General features: G+C 40.3%; 1 protein-coding gene across 2 annotated transcripts in view; it reads left to right on the top strand.

The window, feature by feature from the left end:
• The first annotated feature begins 5,753 nt into the window (after positions 1–5,753).
• slc44a5b (solute carrier family 44 member 5b) overlaps positions 5,754–15,540 on the top strand; it is a 34,924-nt gene continuing 25,137 nt past the window's right edge. The window contains exon 1 of one of the 2 annotated variants that reach the window (XM_037113487.1): positions 5,754–6,020. In XM_037113487.1, the coding sequence (XP_036969382.1) occupies positions 5,984–6,020 (37 nt within the window). In that variant the 5' untranslated portion in view covers positions 5,754–5,983. The remainder of the gene's footprint in view (positions 6,021–15,540) is intronic. The other variant, XM_037113484.1, reaches the window with a different exon arrangement.

The following is a 15,540-nucleotide window of genomic DNA, read 5'->3' as shown; positions in this document are numbered from 1 at the left end:
ATACTACCACAGCTGCCATTGAGTATTTTTAGTTGTATGTAGTTGTTACTGTAATGTGCTCACTGACACCAATAATGCTCACTGACTGAAAGTGATCTGTGAATGCACTTGTGTACATAACATAATAAGACATAACTTTGGGCAGGTCTAAAATAAAAAATGAATAAATAAATCTTTTTTATACTGAAACAATTTCACAGATCCTTTGGTTATGCAGCGATACAAAGAAATTTCATTTTGGTAGCAGTGCTTCACAGGCTGATGATATTTTATCCTGAATGTCAACATGAATGTGTTGAGTGAGTTACAGCAGTTAGTAGGTCAGATGAAGCCTGTACAGTATGCTTTACACTGTTGCAGTAGCACCTAATGTTTTATGAATAGTAGAGGTGTATCATAATATGAGCAAACCACTGAGTTAGTCGCCTCATCTGGTCTGTTTTGTAATTGTATTGCATCCAGCCAAACATTATGATAGGATGATTAATTGTATTCTTCAAATAGCATTGGTGAAACCACAGATAACGTGATCACTGTCCTTGGTACAGTTTATCAACTTTTTTTTGTCATCCAAGTCGATTTTTGGGGCATCTCATTTAAGGACAGGATAATATTTCTCTCATTTGTCACGGCAACCTGAGCAACTAAAGCTGCACACGGGAGCCAGGGTTTGCTGGGGGCTGTAATCTAGTCAGAGGGAGAATTGAAATGGGAAATGAGTCTTTTTATAGGCGCCCTCCTTACTGGCATCATTGTGTGTGTTCACTGATGTGTTGCTCGTGTCATTCCTCAGAAAGTCTCACTTCACAAACTGAGATGTGTCTGTTGGCTACGTGGGAATTGATAAGTAATTTATCTCAACAACAACAGAGAATATCCCAGCTGCATGCAGTAAGAAAAATCAGGGTAGCCTACTTTAAAGCTACAGTGGGAACAGTATGTCTTCCCTTTTATGTTTTTGGCCCAGATTTGTGCCTTTTAGACTAATTAGCTTTCAATCTGCAAGCCAGATACAGTGATTCATAAAGAACATGATGTGATACAGGATGTCAAGATAACGCAGCTTATCACTATGCGGTGCAATGTATGGCATAATGCGAAATGATACAGCTGCCTCTCCACATAAATACAAGCCAGCAATGCAGAGTAGCTCCCAGAAATAGCTAAAGCGAATTTACGGTTTAGCTCTCGCCAATTACTTTAGCAATGCAGTTTAGCTCCCAGCGATTGCTTAATGCAGCTTAGCTTTCCTCTTGTACAGTACACTAAGATGACATTTCATCATTACTTTGCCATTTAATGCAGAATTTGAAGATCTCTTGCCAAATATTGCCTAATATCACCCTCACTTAGTAGTTTAGCCTTTTTTAACCACTAAAACTGTTAGCTACTGATCCGAGCCTCTGAGGACAACAGCTCTGAAATGGAACCACTAGTAGAGCCAGGTCATTTGTTGGTTTGACAGCAATCGCTACTTTTTTAAGCTCACAATAAGTCCTTCATGGAAATGTATACTAGTGTAAGGCTGCTAAAAGTAGATAACATTTCTCTTTGAGTTCTTGTTAGAGGTCTGCTGCAGAACACATGAGAAATGCACGACAACAGTCAAAGAGGCACTGCACATATAAAACCATAAAGTTGGAAACATAAATATATTGATTGTTTACCAAAGATACACAGTATTTCTGCCTAGTCACTGTTTTCTTTTACACCGTATGGTCATATGATTGGTAGAATAATTTAAATCACCTAATTATCTGTATCACTGAGGAGCAGTGCCTCATAAGGCAACTTGCCATTGTGAATTCAGAGGATTAGGTTGCTGGCAGTCTGTGTTTTTCGATTAGAGGTGTCCCCGAGGTCTCAAAACACAACTCCAGGGGGCACACACAACAAATACACACACACACACAAGGGCAAGGCAAATGTCTGCGGAACGCAACCTTTTTTAATTAACTCCTATGCAGTGAGGCGCCAGACAGCTGTCTGCCTACAGTGAGCCAAATACAATACAAGTGTGAAATGTGCTGTTTGCACCTGTTTTCTGTGCCAAAAGCTGTTTGTTTTACTCATTATTATTTACCAAACTTTGAAGGGTAGATGCCTCTGGGTAACCTTAACTAAGACTTGTCAGTGGACTATGATTGCATCCCTGAAGCTGTTCATCTGAAAGTGCTGTATGCAGTGTTCCACTATATGTTATACCATGCTTGGTGACAGTGGAGGTTAGAAATTATGCACAGAATGTGAAGAAATAACCGTTTTGACTTCTGTGTTTTGTGTTGGAGAGATATTTACTGAAGTTAGCATGCTGACCATCTAGCCCCAGCCGGTCCCGGTCCAAAGTGAGCATATTCCCCAAGAGCTCTGGACTCCTCCAGACCACTAGCTTCACAGCTAAATGAGCTATCTGGCAGATGGCAGCTCCAGGTAGCAGCAGTTAGCAGTTGCCCAGTCGATATGCTTTGCCCATTTTGTTTTGAGTATAAATATAGCAGGAAGCCAATTCTTACATATTGCACCTTTAACAGAGTATTTAATCTACCTATTGTATAGGCATAGGTAATACCACTATTAATCTCTAAAGCGGCAGTAAACAAAAGCAGAGGTGGAGGAGTGGTGAAATGTTATTCTGTTCTCCAGTCCAGACAAACATTTTGCACTAAAGCTGCGACACAAGTTTGAAAAGAGAGCATTTAGGAGATAGATACAAGCTTTAAGCTCTGCAGTTTCAGGCCCACGAGATAAAACATCTCCATTCTCTTTGCAAATCGTCTCCGTTTTCAGACAGATCATTGACTCATCGGCTGGCAGCTCAACCAATCACAGATGCAATTTCCTGTTGTGCAATATATGTTTCTCCAAACAGTTGTGCTCATCCAATCGATTCCAACCATCTATAGTGCACTCTGCTTCTCTCTTATTCATTTACACAGTGATGCTGTACACCATAACTGTATCCCCTCCTTTATGGTCGCTCTTTCAGTTTTTTAGGAGTCAGCAAGGCAGCAACCGTAACCACTGAATGAATAAAGAAAAAGGGTGATTGCATTGAGTGCATTTCCTTCTGCCTCTGATCATAAAAAACTAACCAAACTGCAAATGGACAAATGCCACAGAGGAATAAATTGCCTTTTGTTCCAGAAAGCAGAAAAGGGATGCAAAACAAACCAGCACCAAATGTGACTGTATCAGTTGAGCACCCTCTTGATTATGTAATTAGCAGGTTGTTGGCATTCATCACTTTCGCTGAATGACAAGCAGATGGGCTGGCGACTCTGGAAAACGTTGTTATTCTGAGAGGCGACCACAATTCACCTATGATAAGTCATTGTCCTTGTTCAGTCCTCACAGGATTAGTGAGCCTCGTGAACGAGTACTTTGCTTGACCTTGAAACACAAGATAACATAATGCTTGTAAAAATGGAATGATGGGATGATACAGCAATACTGTTCATTTTTTACTAATGCACGAATGCACACAACAGCACGCAGTATGTTTCCAACTGAGCTATAAAAATCCAGGGTCCATCTGGCTGTGGTATCAATCTATTTATAGCATCAAAACCCAACTGCATCAGACATCGATAAACAGAAGTGTTAAAGATGCATCACAAATGTCTCTGAAAAAACATAGGACTGAGAAACAATCCCTTACATTTTCTGTCATTCCCGCAAGCCTCCAGTGGACATACGCTGAGAATGGTTTTTCCAGTGAAGTGGGAGACATTTGAGTCCAGCAGCTAAACTTGTGAAATGAAAACAGAGAAGGACTAGGTGCCATTTTGAGGATTATAATATGGTAGTTATGTATTTTTTCCCTTAAAATCGATGTCTGACACAAATTAGAGAATTTTTATGTATTCCTTAATAAGTGTGCTGAGGGCGGATCTTCAGATTGCTCTACATCTATCGCACTTGGCGTTAATGTGATCCTGATTCTCCCTGTGTGCTGCGGGCAGTGATCCTGCCACATCAACACATGATCTATCCCGGGGGGAAGTCAATCCCTTCTTAATGACTGGCCTTTGGCAAGCTGAGCCCTCATTACTTTTATCCACGGCACTAAGAGAGACATCACTTTTTAGATGTCAGTAATACAAATTACCTGTCTCATTTCTAATCCAATCTCACATTAAACGCATGAAATATTAACGTTTTAGATATTCTGTGAGGGATAATGTTTGGCGATGTGGCAATTAATATTGAGGTAACTTCCCTTTGGCTGCAGACGTCACAGATAAAACATGATTCTGTCTTGGTTTCACTTTGTTAATTCTGTATGAGAATCTCACCCTGGATCTCTTGGATCCCCCGGTAACTGTACATGTCACTAGAATGGATTCTTATAATCTCTCATAATTAGTGTGCGTCTGTATGTGCCCGCAGATACGGACACCTTACTAAGGACTCAATACATTTACTTAATATCAAATAGGAAATGTTGTAGTTACTCCTCCACTTCATCTATCTAAATTTACTTGCAGGACGGTATTTTACCAACAGACATACAGCTCATAAATGTTTGAAATGTGAATGCTGTAGTTGTTAGAGTAAATGTTAGGCTCCTGAATTATCCTGGGGTTTTTTTCTGTTTCTTTTGCCAAAGTAAACTGCCCTCTGGGACCATGTGGGTGTGTAATGGTTGTACTTGATTTACAGCTCTTATCCTGCTGTTTGTTTTGTTGCACCCGTTTGGCCAGAGGAACTTTCCCAGAATTCCAGGTTCCAGAATAGTGCCGCCCGGCTTCAAACTCGTCAGCAAGAGAAGGTGGAGAGACCTGTGGATGTGCTCAAGACATTTTAGGTAGACTCATGAAGTGTTTTTTCCAAAAGCTGTGCACTCAAGTCATTTGATTGGGACTTTATTTAGACTTAAAGGATAAGTTCACTCAAATATGAAAACCCACAGGTCAATGGAAAGTCGGCTGAAGTTTCTTAGTCCGCAAAACATTTCTGGAGCCTAACAACAAACTGCAAAAAAAACACCACATGGGTGTATATAACATCTTATAACATCTTTTCAATCAGTTTGGGGTCTCTGGGCTTCCTAAGACTTGGATTATGTCCGACAACTGTATGGAGCACAGTTTTTTTTGTTTTGTTTTGTTTTTTTTTTTGGTCCAGTGTTTTTTTTGTTTTGTTTTGTTTTATGTTTTCAAACAAGTCCCATCTACATTACTAGTTGTTGCTGTTGTTCTGTAAAGTATGAATGTGTTTTCATTTTTGGGTGAACTTGAACACAAATGGGTTGATATTACACCTTAAAAAGATTAGCTGTGAGCATTGAAATGACACACAATGACTTCACGCGATATCCTCACAGTACAGCAGGATGTAAAGACAATGTGTAGATTCAAATGGAAGGGGAGGCAGGGAGAGAGAGAGAGAGAGAGAGAGAGAGAGAGAGAGAGAGAGAGAGAGAGAGAGAGAGAGAGAGAGAGAGAGAGAGAGAGAGACTTGCAATGTCAGAGAAAGCCCACCTGAGGTCAGTGTTTCTCCACCGGACGCCTCAATATGGCTGGAGATGTCTCCCCCCCCCCCAAAAAAAAAAAAAATGTTTATTATTAATCAACCAGTGTCTTGCAAACTCAAGCAGGTGCTGTGCTGAATCCCTCTTTGTCTTATCATTGTTGGTAATTATCCTGAAAATGCCTTTACCAGCTGACGAACTGCACAAAAGAGTACGTGCTTAAAATCACATCCTAACAAAGGGAAACAGGACACTCAGCAGCAGGAGCAGCGGCGGCGGCCCCTTTAAGACCATTTTGGAATAATTAATGACGTCGCGCTGTAAACACGACTGACGCTCAGCTGCGTGGCCGAAGCATCCTCCAAGAGCCCAAGACCTCTCCAGGTTCCCGTGTTTATCTCTCGACGGGACCGCTGCAAGGCACGAAAATAGCTACGGTTCACCTCGACTCTCATATGTGGTCTCCAAAACCCGGACGACGACGGTGCTGCATCTCTCCTACCAAGTGCCATGGCTAGAAAGACGGACATCCCCTCCTCTAACTATGGTGAGTCGGTTCGTCTTTGTTGTAAACGCCAAGAGATTTTTTCCCCCCCTCTGCGCCGTGTAACGCTATGACAGCGGAGTATAACGGTATCTTCATCAGCCTGGGTGATGTTTGACCCCTTTGCTGTGATTTACAGGGACAGTAGCTAGCGTTAGCTCACATTGTCAGTTGCTAACTATTTACTAGAGACTACCTAACGGTTGACATCACATACGCAGTAACGGTAGAATAACGTTTAAACGTTTGGACATGTTAGCTTAAAATAACGTCTTTTGGCGTGTGTTTCCCCCCCGAATCTGCTTCATGAATTATGCGCGTTCTCGGTTTACCAGGGTACCTCCGGTGATTTTATACGATAATTTCTGCCTTGTATTGTTTACCTGGTGTAAAAGTCACAACAATAAGTCTCAACACTTTGCTCCTCCACTTGTCGTCACTTTGTCTTTGTTGTCACGTTTAACGCAGTAGCTAACGTCAACTGCCATGTAAAGGAATGACAACACAACAGTGTCTTCTTTACAGCCGCGGTCGAGGTCTACCATCGATTAATCTTAATCAGCAAATCAATAATTTGGTGTAATTAACCTTACACTGTCAGGATGTATTGGGGGGGGGGTGTGATGTCCATCACTTTCCCCCAAAGCTCAAGGTGATCTCAGATGGCTTTGTTTTGCTCCAGCATCGGTGCAAATAGCTGGAGAATATCTAGTTCAGGACAAAGAAAAGCAGAAAGCTAACGTGAATCGTCAACGATGAGAAGCTGAAATTAGCTGGAAAATTGGAGATAGGAACGAATAGTTGATTTATGAAAGTAGTTACAGGTTGACATCCGTCGGGAACTGCAGTGGATTTCTGTTGTAAACGCGTGTTTACATGGATATTACATAATCTGTTTTCGCCTTGCATTGTTTATATTTGGGGAAAATGAGCTCATGTTTAAGAGAACAATAAGTCTTATCGCCACTTTCCACCTCCTCTGTCTCTTCTCGCCCACACCGAGGGATAATTACAACATTTTAACAACTGCAGTCCAGGTAGTGCAGTTAATAGAGAACAGTTTTGATAACAAAGGATTTGTAGTCTCCGAGTGGCATTTTCGCTGCTCCCGGTGTATAGATATATTTAATCCACGGGCAGATTTTCTGTCCATTAGCCTTAGTAATCATGTTGTTTATCACAGCAATATAATCCTTTATCATCACCAGATGCCACACAGTGAGTGTCTCTAGCCTGAAACAAAGAGTCATTTACACTGCTGATTTTTAACATGCTGGTGGCATTTCTTGGTATGACGCCAGTCCTGCACATCTTAGAATATGATGCCTTTACATTCTGTAATCCTCAGTGTTATTAAAGAAAAAGAGTATTTAGTGCCTCTTTCACAGTTGTATTCCTGTTGTCAGTGTCTAGCTACTTGCAGGCTACTGATGTACTGTACAAGGCTATCATGGGAGAGTCTGTTGCCAATGAAAACCCGGCTAATCCAGCACAATTACAAAGGAACTAAATGGAGCATTTCTGAGCAAAATCAATTCCATTTTTTTATTTTATGAGTTGCTTTACATGGCTGTTGTCAAGGAGAAAAATAAATGGGCTCTAGGTCACAATTTGTATCAATTTATATGTATTAATCTCTTTCATTTCAACCACATGAGCAGATTTGATTGTAATGTGTTGTGAAAAATATGAACTTTGTTTTCTCTCTTAGTTGCTCATACAAGCCTGTGGACAATTTGTTTAAGTTGTTTAGTGCTGCTAGACGGTGGATTTCTTTGTGAAGGAATGTGTAGGAACAATCCAAGGGATGTGACCTAATGCTCGTTCTCGAGTGCCTCGTCTAAGTGCATCGGTAGCTAACATTACTTTAGAGATGGAGTCCACTAACATAAACTAACTACCAGCTTCCTTCACAGCACACAAGTTCCATATGGCCGCTTTTAATCCAATATGCCATATTGAACAAAAGCCAGAGTAACATCACAAACATATATATGTTATAAACAGAACTTTACATAATTATAAACTGTTTCATTATACACAACTGCCAGTCTTAGGGGAGTCATCTGCATCATTATCTGTTACAAATGTTTCATATCATCATCCTGTTCAAGTCTTGAATAATAAATCCCCACAAGATGACTGTCAAGGAGAATTGATCTTCAGACCCTTGATCCTTATAGTATCTGTACAGTTTGAGAGTGACGCAGGCGTTTTCAAGTCCGCTCATCCTGACGGCTCTTGACGTGGAAAAGCTACTGTGTGTTGCTGTTATTTCCCCACATGCTGACCCCATGTGTCCCACAGACCTCATGACTACAGCACTCTGCCAATCACGCCTGCAGCCTGTCAGCTATAGTTGATTCTCGCTGCTCTCCGCAGACATGCATCTCACCACTGGGGCCTTCAAACCCTATCACTCCCTGTTTGAAAGTTTAAGCTGGTACTTTACAGGGTGCCATGAACCTGACGTTTATAGAGATTATTTGTGTGTTATATGTACACAGCTAAGTGCAGATATGGAGTAAACCACAAAGCAGAGCCTGTGTATCATTATTATTAGTACATATATATTTTTAGATAGAGTGAATGTGCATCATTACAGGGGTTATATATGCATACAGTATACTCACATTAGCTTCTATTGATTCAACTCAAGTGCTTCTCTCATGAGAATAAGATACAGTATGATATAGGGAGACAGTTTAATTAAGGAGCATAATTTTACTCTATCAGTGTCCAACGACCTAGCTAGTGGAGCATGGGATGGAGTTATGGTGATTCCCTGTGTGTAGGTCAGCTGCTTTATGTTAGTGGGTCCCTGGTGTTTTCGTTCCATCAGCTAGCTTGGCAAAAGAGCAATTCAGAGTATTTTGGGCTCACAACTGAGCAGAGACCGACAAGACAGATATTATATCAGCGTTCTCTTCCCCCGCAACTAATGTTACACACACGGTATTTCATTTAAATGCGGAGTGCATAGTAAAGAAAATAACATTCACTCTTGCTGGTAATGTAAACACCATTTCTGGATTTCTATTGTACTTCTTTGTCTTATCTCAAAAGATGAAGTGGATGAATCTGCCCAATATATTATCCTCTGCTCAGCTCATTGGATGCATCTTGTCCATAGTAGGACTGTGCGCGCTCCAATGTCAGTGCTGAAGAACTGAAGTATACATCTAGAAAGAAAAGGAGAGGATTTTTTTTTAGACTTGCCACATTGCTTTGACACTTAATTGTCACCAAAGAAGAAACAGAAAAAACATAGACCAGTTTCTCCATGAGCAGTAGACACAAGGCATGTTTTGTAGAAGAAGCTACTTTTTTTCTCAACAGAAAACCCTCCCACTATTTAGGGCTGTAGCGAAAGATTATTTTCATTATCGATTCATCTGTTAATTATATTCACGATCAAGCCAATAATCAGGTTGTCTATAAAGTGTCAAAATTGTGAAAAATGCTCATCACAGCTTCCCAGAGCCCAGAGTGTCTTCGTATTTCCTCTTTTGTTCAACCAACAGTCTATAAACTAACACTCTTCATTTACTCTCAAATCCACAAAAAAGGGAAAAAATTAATTGATGTTCTCATGATTGATTAATGGATCAACTGACTTACTGTTGCAGATTCACTACCTTCTGGAAACAAATCAGTTGTGGGAAAACACTAACTGAAGCAGAGAGAGATAGCTCAGGATGAGGGGGTGTCATGATGTCACTGCACGTAAACATTAGATTGTCACTTAGCTCCATTATAAAGTTGGATTTGTATGTTTTAATGAACAGATATTGCAAGTCGCTCATAAAAAAACATCAATGTTTGAGAAAGCGTAATTGATCCATGTCTTTGCAGCTGGTTGAACTGCTCACCATCCCACCATTCACATGCAGCAGTCCTCCACTTGCTCTACATCCTACATTCAAGTGTACTCTTGTGGTTAGTATATTATATAACGTTTCTAACTATGTAGCAAGTGTTCAGTGGGCTTACACTGTACTGCTGAAATGTTCAGTCAGTCAGAAAAGCAGAAAAATCGCTCATAATCATTCACTGACAGGTTTGTAAGTAACAATTTAGATATGAGTTCCATTTACCGCAGAAAGTGTTGAGTCGGGCACACTGTTAATTAACAAATTTCTCGCATGGGCAGCTTCCCTAAACGCTGCATTTTCATACAGAGTCAATGCAGAGTCTTGACAGAAAGCTGAGAACCTTAGTTTAGAATCAAATATTCACAGCTTCTTCCTGTGAAATTGCAGTCAGAGAAGGTTATGCCTCAAATGGCCCATTTTGCACCCGAGACTAAGTGCTATTATGGGCTTTTTAAGTGTCACTGTCCTCTGCAAATACTCAGCTCAAATGAAGACCGATGTTCACTCCGTACTACTCCCACACATTTTATTAGTCTTTATGGAATTTTTGCTCATTATTTTTAACAAAGTTATGTTCTTGCCATACTAATTTCATGTGTCTTCTCTCAAGAGATAGTTGTGTCAGTGGCTGGAGGTTTGAAGTATATTATTCACACTAATGATAGGGTGAGTCAGTAAATAATTTCAGAGATTCACTTGTGCACAGTGGCACGCACTGGGTGGTTATTCGTTTGAGTCTGTAAAAATGGGACATTTAGCTGTGAAGGGGCTGACTAAGAGACAGCAAGGGGACTTTAAATTTCTAATTTGCACTACAAATATAGTCGGGGCTGGTTTGTGACTGGAAGGCTAAGTGACGTTGACAGTGATGTATGAAACACAACCCAAATATGCTCTGGAAAATGAGTGAGAGATATGGCTACATTCATGCTAGACACAGGTTTTGAGTCTTGGGTGCACAGTGAGACTTGAAATTACTTTTGATAGGTTTAATGAGCTAAACGATGCAGATAGCTTTATTGAAACAAATTAATTATTACCTTAGAAACAAAAGAAGCGTGGTGTTCCGTTGCTGTAAACATGCTTTTTTTACACAGGTGAGAGCCCTGTACTTTGAATGTTTGCGGAGATGTGTCAGGGTTTTTGTGACTTTGACAATGAATAGAGTTGGATGTGGTGATGTGGTTTGACTCCTGAAAGACAGAGGTGAAGAGGATTTCCTGCTGGAGAACACAGACAGAAAAAACGCCACTGGCCTTGCTTTTAGTTTAGGCCATCTGATTTGTAAAACCAATGACAGAGATTTAGTAAGTCACATTTACCAATCTTGGAGCTCATCAGTAGATAATGATTTGGCCGTCAGCCAATATTTCAGGTCTTCCATTGTAGCCAGTTGATATCTGGACACGAGAAAAATGACTTGTCTTATATGAAATATTTTTAACAGGCCAATAAAAAGCTAAATGATTGTCGGACGATAGCCAGTGGACTACAAACCGACCATAAACGGATATCACAATGCTTGCAATTCCAAGATCTTGTCCCTTGCCCTCAGATTATGCCTTCATATGCAGATCTGTTAACAAGATAACATGAGTACATTAACATGTTTCTCTGCTTCTTGCCACCAGAGAATCAAGATCTGAAATCTGTGATATACTGATATATAATGAAAAGCCACATCATGGACATTCAGTGAGAGACTGTTACTTCCACGTGACCTTCAGTATGTATGAAGAAAAATCAGAGACAGTGATGACTTAAGTTGAAGTAAGTTGAATAACATGTCCACGGAGGAACAACATAACAGTACAACTGTATGCACAGTGTAATACCAAATCAGTTCCTCCTGAACCTCCCTTATGTTCAGGTTATATCGACAGCTCAGGAAGTTAATATCATAATTATCTATTCAACAACTAATAGATGAAAAGTTACTGCAGAGCTGCTCACCTCTCACTGAATGAGGAATAGAGTGCAAATGTGTACACAGTCAATCTGCTACAGGAGATAGATCTAAGGCCATCGAAGGCTATGAGTTTACAGAAACAACACCATTGGTTTGTCAGAGATCTGTTTTGTAAGCATATCTACAGCGGCTTCGAACTGCTAAGTTTGCAAAGACCATGAGAGATATAAACTCATAGATCAAGAGGTCACTGTGCCCTCATACATACATTATCGGGCCAGGTCTCCTAACCTTATACGGGGCACATACGAAATCTTATCCTCTTGGGGAGCCTTAATTTTTTTTTTCCCCCACACTCACAGTAAAATAAATAAATAAATAAATATGTATTTCATCAAAAACAGGCTGTGCTCTTGACCAAGTTCACCCTGACATGTAAATAGCAGTTTCATATGTCCTGCCGTTAGGAATCAGTTGTATCCTGCCTGACATAAAATATAAAACTTTAATGTACTGAGAAAGATTAAGATTTCTGTGTTAACAACCACTATGAAAAATCCCCATCGTAATTATCCATTTAGTCAATTAATGAGTCCTAAAAATCCTGTTTTTCTAAAACATGCAGATAAGTCTGACTTCGGGGTGAGATTATTTACAGTAAGTTGTTTTCAGTGCAAAGTAACTGGTTTTCCTCATTCTGTCTTGGGTTTGGAAGACACCAACCCTCATTTCTAAACCATACCTGAGCAAGAAGAAGCTGCATAGAAAAAAATGTGAATTAGTGGGTAAACGCTCAAGGATAAGGTGGTGGTTTTTTGTGTGTATAACTGTGTGTCATCACCTTGGGGTCAATAATTCATATTTGGATATCAAGATGTGGCCTGTCTTCTTATGTTTAAGTCTTTCTAAATCCAGGCCAAAGCCAGTTGAGCCTATCACTGATCTACAGTAGCAGTAGTGAGTCTCATTTCACAGGAACACAGGGCTGCTACTGACATGCCTGGAGGCTCCCACAGAAGTAACCAAGGTCACAAAGCCCCAGCCACAATACTGCTACTTCTCCTCTCGGAGCAGCAGGCTAGCTGTCAGCCACTGACACTCTCAGATGCTAACTCCCCTCATGGGGGTCGAATCCCAACCCGGATCCCACTACTCTTGGCTTTTGAAGGGATGTCAGCTAGCAATGTGTCTTTGCCTCCCCTCTAAAATTCTGCACAATAAACACTGTTCATGCACTGATTGGAGTTAACCCAATGGGCTACCAAACCAGATTTGCCAAGATATGCCAAGTGTTCGGTCTTTGACCATCTGCTAATAGTTGAGAGGATCGCTAGGGACAGTGTTAAGTAAACCTAAACCAGAGATGTGGGTGTTGTTGTCTTGTCTCAATAAGGATACAAGCACTTTAAAGGTTGTACTGTTCTCCAGAGAGGGAGGTTAAGAGCAAGGCAGGGAGGATGTTTTCGGATTCAGGGGCGATATAAGAAATGCAGAGAGAAAGAGAGTTCTGGTGCTGCTACATGGAGAGTGTTTGCGCACATTATCTCTCCACATTTTAATATCTTGAGGAAGGAGAGCCATCTGGAGCTTTTTAACCGCTTTGATTCTATCAAAGATGGACTTCAAATCTTCCTTTTTTTGTTTTCTGGAGAGTGTGGGAGACTTGTGTGATCATGATGCTGTTCCCAATTGTGAATGTGCATGTTTTTCATGTTTGTGCAAGAGGGTTAGTGGGATGTGAGAGTGTTGCCTGATTCAAGTGAAACCTTGCCAGAGAATTTCTGCCCCCCATGTCCCTCCCGATTCCTCTCAATTTGTGAGTGTTTTTCTCATTCATCTGTGAAACCTTGACAGTGAATCTTTGCTCCACAGTCTCCGTGATGACCTCATCCCAGTCTCTTATCCTATCACAGCTTCACTAGCCCTTTTATCTTTATGGCAGTAATCCACCAAAGCCGCTTTGTTACTAGAGTGCCCTGCACCAATCGCTAATGTTGTAGGAGAAACCTGAGCACTGCTCATTTTTTAAATACAGACTAGAGGAAAGCACAAAGCCCCAAAGCCATGTTACTGATGTTGCTTTCCTCTATGGATTGGCAAAAAAAGCCAGTGCTTTCATCAAATATGAATGAACATACAGCACAGCATTCAGACTTACAGACAGCGCCTACCCTGCTGAGCAACATCATTATGCTGAATTTTTAACATACTATTTTCTTTTCCTTTTTTTTGCCTAGGTGAAGCTGGATCTAAGCCCAACATAGCTTTTACATAAGTGCAGTCTCACAGTACTTCCCTCTCTCCAGGTCTTGGAAATGTTTATGAATCAGCAGTGTGAAAACAACAAAAAAAGAGTCCTTTCCAAATGGCCCCTCTGACCCAGCCCATGTAAAACACCTGCGGTGTTCGAGCTGTTTGCCTGACCACGGTATGAAAGAGGCCTGTGTTGGACAGTGGAGCCTGGGGACACTGGTGCCTGTGTCTGCCCGCGTTGATGTGTCTGTGTACTGGATGTGTTTACAGAGACGGGCTGAGAAATGCTGAGGAGGGCGTTGTGGCAACTGGAAAGAGACAGTCAAGAAAGTTTTACTCTGGAGGGTGTGATGTCAGCACTCGACTGTATGATTTATACTCCCACCAGTTTTAGATTTGACACTTATGTGCTTCATGTACAGAAGCGCATTGCATTCACTGGATAAAAAAAAGAAAGAAATAGACACCTTATCTCATAATTATGAGATCATCAGAACCATGAAACATATGATACTTTTACAGTAATTACTCCTGGTAATAAACTGAAGGTATCACAGAGGTATCCTTCCAGATTCCAAAGTAAAGGACAGCGATAGAAAAACAAACAAACAATAAAAAAAACATTGGTGCAGCTGATTTGACCAAGCAAACGTGAACCACGGCTGGCTTGACCACAGTCAACGACGCACCTTTCCTGATCATGTTTACGAGATCTTTTCTCGTAATTACAAGATCCTGATCTCATAATTACAAGATAAGGTATTATTTTTTTTTATCCAGTGAATTCAATGCGCTTCCGTATTCATGTAATTTCTTGACTTAGATTTTTCTGTATCTGCTATTAGCTGATGCAGTTTCATTCGCTGGTTATGTTTGCTCTCAAATCTCACACTTATACAAGTCACACTGTTATTTGCAGTGGTATTTGCAATGTTAAGTGAATACATCCGTATATACTGTGTACTGTGTATATACTATATATTGCACTATACCAAAGCCCAAACAAAACTGGAGTATTAGGGCCTTTATTGATATTAGGGGGTAACAAATCTAATATTGCTTTATTGTCCAAAACATAGCTTCCAATTTTTTTTTAATTATCAACATAATATCAAAGACTATAAATTAAAACATGGATAAATATACACACTCACAGAAGTAGATATACCGATATATTGGTGTATATCTGTACTGCTATACAATAAATATCAGAATTGGAACAATTAGTCAATTTCAGATGGCACAAAAATTAGTATTTACATATAAGTTTATTTGAAAGTATGTTATTACTAATCTTTAAACTGACATAGCTCATTTTAAATTAAAAATGACAATATGTGCTAATTGCAGCCTCTTAAATGTTGGTGTGACCAAAGAAGCAATTTCACTTCACTTCAGCTCTGGGAAATTGTACTGAGCAGTTCTGACAATTTTTTGACATTCTATTAAATATATATAAGAGTACAGTGTGTGTGTGAGTGGGAGC

Source organism: Acanthopagrus latus, chromosome 11, assembly GCF_904848185.1.
Source record: "Acanthopagrus latus isolate v.2019 chromosome 11, fAcaLat1.1, whole genome shotgun sequence".
Classification (NCBI taxonomy): Eukaryota; Metazoa; Chordata; class Actinopteri; order Spariformes; family Sparidae; genus Acanthopagrus; species Acanthopagrus latus.
Note: the sequence above shows the minus strand (reverse complement) of the source record. Positions and strands in the feature narration are given on the sequence as shown.